Genomic DNA, 6,000 nt, shown 5'->3' with positions numbered 1-6,000 from the left:
TGCTGAAAACTTGGTGGCTGCAACTGCTCATGGTTGAGATGACTCATCAAATGACTCTTCTGCAGTTTGTTGGCTATTTCTATTCCTGAGGTAAACTTGATTTTTCACAAAATGAGTTTTTAACCTTTAATTGTACACAAATTCATGTAAAGTAGAAGCAGAACTTTGTTGATTTAGCACTCCTTTGTAATTTTGAATTTAATGACAGGTTGCAGGGAAAGAACAGTCCAACCTACTGGAAATGTATGACAAGTATTTTTATGATGACCAAACTGAACTGACAAAAGGTGGTTATAGGTTTGTTGTTGTTGTTATGTGGTTGACTAAGAGTGCTGGGTATGATCTATTTTAGAAGTCTCTCCTACTTTTCTGGTGTTCAGTAATGCATTGACTTGATACCCTTTACTTCAGTTGAAGGAATTGCCTTGGGTCTGTCCATGCAAGGCATGCATGTCCTTTTCTTTTAAACTTCTGCCCTCTGACAAAGGTCTGAGGTGTGCTCACACTGTTAGGCACGTGTTGTTACTTTACAGGACCTATTTCTGCTAAGTAACCAGTCAAAGTAATGTACTTAATGTGAATGTTAAGGTGAAGTTCTAGCCATGAAGGAGTTTGCCTTCAAATGTTTAAAGAAGAATCAGATCAGCCATCACAGACTTTGTATTTGATGGGGGAGTTAAATCCCTCAGAGGAACTGTAAGAATTTGCCTCTTTAGTGATTCAGGGCTGTCTTGCTGCTTTCTGTTTATCATCAGGATTTGATACCTGGTTTGTGCCTTACCTCCAAAGCAGTAAGTGGCATCCTGCTGCTGCATAATGCCTTGTCCCTTCTTTGCTGCATGAAAGAACAAGTCAGTACCTCAGGCTAGAATGCTCCAGAAGAAAATTATTTTGTGGAACACATTACAATTATTATTTAAGGATTAAACAGCCCTTCAACAATCCTTTTATCGTGACAAGTATGCGATGCCCATTCTTCAGAGATGAGGCACATCCAAGTGATTGAAGCCATATAGAGAAACAACAGGAAAAGCTAAAAATAGAAGGCAAACCATATCAACTTGCACCACATCATGATCATCTCCCTAGACATAATCCCTGGAAGATACAGGTGTACCTAGAAGTGAGAATCATGAAAAGCTCAATTTGCTGGCTGTCACCAAAGTTATGTGCATGACACTTCAAGTTTATCTACCAGCATACAGAATATCCTCTACTCACTGTGAGGTGGATTATGGCAGCAAAAGTCGTGCTATTTTAGTGAAATGGGAGGAGGAGCTACTTTTTCTCACTCCAGCTTTTGAAACAGGGTTTGAGGAAGACAAAGCCTATAGGACAAACAGTGCAACAGGTTAAGCTCTGAACAACTTTGTTTTTAAACAAGTACATTTTCCTTTTTATTTCATAAGAAGTTTACTTGTTGAAAAAATGATATATATGAAAGCAAACACAATTATACACATAGGTTAAACATCAGATAGCAAAACTGTAAGGAATGAGCACTACTGGTTGTATTGTATAGGGTTTACAATCAAAGGTATACTTAAAAACCCTTAAGAGTTAGTGTACTTTCAAGGTAAGTTAGGCACAAAATTTAGCTTTTAACTAGCTCTGCAAGCATGTCACCGTGATTTAACTGATACAAAGTATTACAAGTGATCAAAAACATAAATTTACTTTTAAATATGTTTAAGTTTTATTTGTACTATGTGCTGAAATAGTACAAATTAATGCAATACTCCACCTTTGTTTAAAAAAAAAAGCATAGGGACTGTAGAGTCAAAGAGCTAAACCAGAAATCACTGCTTTATTTGGGCTCATAATTAGTATGGCATAAATCTATGGCTTTGCTTCGTGAACGTATTTGAAACTGAGTAACTCCTACAAATGTGGGGAAAAAACCTGAGGATGATACTTTTAATGAACATGATGAGTTACAATACAACTATTTTAAAGGAACTTTATAAGTAAGGGAAACTAGCTGGTATTAGATGTCTCTGTCTTCCTTGGTTTTCTGTGTAAGATGCAAGATAAAATTTTAAAAAGTGAGAGATCGTGTCACCCAAAAAAAAAAAAGGGAAAAAAAAAAGAAATCCAAGGAGCAAAAAACTTTCAAGTAATTTCCTGCAAGGTTTTAGCATTGATGAGGCTTTAGCTTAGAAAGAATTACTCATTTGCAAGAAATGAGAGGGCAGCAGCAAGTCTGTGAACCATAGTAAAATCTTACTTCACAAAACACTGTGGGATGTTCTAAATATGCATATTAAAAACATTTTTGATTAAACTACCTGATTTTTTTTTCATTTTCAGTTAACAAAATGTATTGCTGTGGTGAAAATTGTCCTTTTTGGCTTGTTTGAAATGAAACACATTATGATTGCCACAGAACTGGAAGAAACTGCATACTTTCTACAGGTACATTTTTACTGCATCATACAGGAATTGCTTAATAGGCAAAAATAAACACCTTAAAGTCTTAATGCTGTTTTGATTAGCAGAAATACAAAAAGGAATGCACTGAAGCAAGATGATAAAAAAAAGTGTATCATGCAGTATGTTGTATACAAAATTTCAAACCAACGATGCGACTGGAGGGTGGGGGGTTTAACCTATTGCATTCTCATTCAGAATTAAAACTGTTATGTGAAGGCAAACTGTGTGGAGACGTGACCAGGAGCGGGCTGCCTAACAAAAGGGTGCCAGATGTGTTATTGTTCCTAGCATGCAGAGCTAATGCTTGAAGGCCTATGACAGCAGCATGAACTCCTGCTACCTCTAGTTCTTTACATTACTGCTTTGTGTGTGCTGGCCGCAGCCTGGCCGCGGTCAGCAAGTGCTCTGTGGCGTGAGGACGTCAACCCACAATCTCTGCAGGTTCAGTGACCAACTTAGATCCATCCCATGCTGTCTTGAACTGTTCAGGAACCGGAAATTCTTTCTGGTAGGAAACAAAAGCAACAAAGATGGTTAAACAAACAGGGGATATCTCATGAAAACTGGTGGAATACTATTAGTTCTACATGACTGCGAAAGCATTGATAGCTCAGACATGCCAGGATTAGAGAGAAGCCTTCTTCATTGCCCTAGGAAGTTATTTTACAATGCCACACAGGAAAGAAGACTGATTGCTACCCAGTTTCAAATAGCCTTGGTATGGTATGACTTTGCAATAATCTCTCTCACACCATTATCTGCATCAACTAAGTAAATAAGCCTCATGTCAGAAATTACTTCAGATTCCATTGATGTCTGGGTTGGAAGACAGTAGAGAGGATTTAGATGTGAAGATTAACCCAAGAGTCTAATTTTGAGGACAAAAGCAATACTGTAATATGGAAGAATAAAATAGCATTTAAAATTAAAGTGTGATACACTTCAAAATAGTCAGCATCCTTTGTTGGCTACACAAAATGAAGCAGAACACCAAATGAAGTGCCCTTCTATTCTACAAATTCAGTGAAATGATCGGGTATGTTGTTGAGTATTTCTCTGTACCCAGGAAACAAAAAATTATGTAAAGAGAAGGGTTTTTTGTTTAGACCTCAAAGAGGTGTTTTGGTAGCCAGTAATTTCTGATGTTATGGTGCTTTTGAGGCAAGTCTGAACAAAGGACTCTTTTTAAAAAAGAAACAAGTGAATATGAGCCCACTAAAAATTGTTCCCTTTTTAATTGTCTAAAGCTGAGAATCCAGCAGTCACTTTTGGAAATGTGAAGCACAAAAGTTCTCATTACACATTTTATTTTATAAAGCCTAAACCCCTGTACTAAATTCCAGCCCAAAAGACTAACAGGAAGTTTAAGTTCTGTCTATAGCCATGCACTGCAATTTCAACTCTGCTCTATTGATGACACCAGGGAACTATTACGAGCACACTTTGCCTGCTTGTGTGTGAAGTGACAGAGCATGACTTTACTAGAAAAGCTACTGTGCACTATATGACAATTTTACTAGAAGGGGAAAGGAACTGGAAAAATGCAGCAGTTTAAGTGGCTTTTAAGGACATATGTTGAAAACAGTACAAAGTACTACAGCTGCTACCCATGTATCAATAGCTTTAGAGAAAACAAGTACATTATACTGTATTATTTCACCTGTAGTAGCACTACATTTATCTTAGTTTTAGCCTCATCATCTTCAGACTTAAGTGCTCTTCTGTGAAGGTAATTTCTTTGGGAGATTATGTTTGATATAAAAAAAAAGAAGATCAAATGGATAGGACATAAAGCCATTATCCATCAGAATGGAAAGAGAGGACATAATTTCTGATCTCTGAAATTACTTTGTGCCCCAGAAAATGAGGAATTCTTCCTTCTGAGATACAGGAACATAGAAATTAAATTGTTTTGGATCATTTTTCAGTGACATAGTTATGTGTGTTACATTAGTTTCTTTCCTAGGAGCTTAAGTGCTCTTAACTGTCAAGACTAGTATGAAACAGAGAGGAAATTTTAAAAAATGTCTCACTCACATAATCACCATCCTGAGGGATGAGAATGTTCATCTCGGATGATTTGGCACTCACAATCTCACAATCCAAAGACTCCTCACTGAGGTAGATGTGGCAGCCTTCTGTTTTGTTAATAGAAATGGTTGGCACTTTCCCCATCACCTGCAAAATAAAATCTATTTCACATCAAATCGCAAAATGCAAACAGAGATACTGTTAATAAAATCCTCATTGCCTTCTAGGTCTAATTTTGGCCACCAGCATCTGATCTAGGTGTCACCTGCCTGTGTGACACTTTCATTTGATTTGCTGGACACTGAAAATTCTTGGTGGTGACCTATACACAAGAGCAAACCTGTAATGTACAGCAAGCTTTTAATATACAGTTTGATGACAGTACTTCTCTGATTCTCTCTAATTTCAATGGTACTTTTGTGCTGATATTCAGGCAGTGTTCACCTTGTTCAGCAGTGAGTATTGGCTAAGAAGTCAAACATGTCAACTTCAACACAGTAAGGAAAGACCCAGCATAAAGCAGTATTCAACAAGGTATTTGTAATACACTCTGAAGACTTCAAAGCTCTTGCAGCATACAACAGGAAAGGGTTTTTATCCTCTTCAGGCAAGCTATAGTTCTGAATATGTACTAAGATCAATTTAATTACATCTCTAAAACTATTTTGTATGTCTCTTTAAGAGCAAGCACAAGATTTACTTGAAGCGAGAAAAGGAAATCTTCTCTTGTTTACAATTTTATAGATTGAAAGATTTCTTCATGGCTAACAGTCTGACTCACTGGTTGTCAGTAAAAATTCCTGCTCCTGCCCTCTCTAGCAAGGATGGCAATATACTCTGGACATCAAAACACCAGAGATTATCCTAGGCCATAGAACAGTGACAGCACATGACAGAGATGTACTTGTTAATGAGAGTGTCCCCCATTACTTAATTAAAGAACATCTTTCAACTTCAGTTCCTTAAATGTGGCAGTAAACCATGTGGTCTGTCCTCCTGCATCCCACCCTTTTCCTGAAGTCTGAGCTACACAACAGATCAATGCATCTTGAAGTTTCCCTTCTTAAATGGGTTCTTATGCAATGGAGAATAGAAGGAAGGGGTGTTTAAAAATAGTTGCAAACATCTGGCAAGAAAAAAGATACCACTGAGATAAAGGAGAGATAAGCAATATGGCACTGCAGTTACTATAGCAAAATCTATAGGATTAATTTATTGAAATCTGTTAACATACCATGTATTTGGACATTATGAACTCAGGTCTTCAAATGACTGAGAAAACTGAGGTGCTTAACACTTGGCTCCCTGTGGGAGCTGCCTGATTCAAGCAGCATACAACATATAACCAGATCCTGCCTTCCTAAGTGGATCCCCACTCTGTTCCATGACATGCATAGAAGCCTTATGCAATATTCATAGAACATGCTTAATTTTGATTCTAGGAATTTTGATTCTTATAAAAGGTATTTCCACTTTATTTGAGTATTAGCAAGCTGGGGCTTTGCTATTTATTACATAAAAATTTTTCAGCTTTCA

The 6,000-nt window shown here is 37.1% G+C and overlaps 1 protein-coding gene across 2 annotated transcripts in view; it reads right to left on the bottom strand.

The window, feature by feature from the left end:
* Positions 1-1,734: 1,734 nt before the first annotated feature.
* Positions 1,735-6,000, bottom strand: part of CAP2 (cyclase associated actin cytoskeleton regulatory protein 2) — a 68,453-nt gene continuing 64,187 nt past the window's right edge. For both annotated transcript variants that reach the window (XM_064424121.1, XM_064424110.1), the window contains 2 exons: positions 4,471-4,611; positions 1,735-2,938 (listed from right to left, as the gene is read on the bottom strand). In XM_064424121.1, the coding sequence (XP_064280191.1) occupies positions 2,855-2,938; positions 4,471-4,611 (225 nt within the window). In that variant the 3' untranslated portion in view covers positions 1,735-2,854. The remainder of the gene's footprint in view (positions 2,939-4,470; positions 4,612-6,000) is intronic.

Source organism: Passer domesticus, chromosome 1, assembly GCF_036417665.1.
Source record: "Passer domesticus isolate bPasDom1 chromosome 1, bPasDom1.hap1, whole genome shotgun sequence".
Taxonomy (NCBI): domain Eukaryota; kingdom Metazoa; phylum Chordata; class Aves; order Passeriformes; family Passeridae; genus Passer; species Passer domesticus.
Note: the sequence above shows the minus strand (reverse complement) of the source record. Positions and strands in the feature narration are given on the sequence as shown.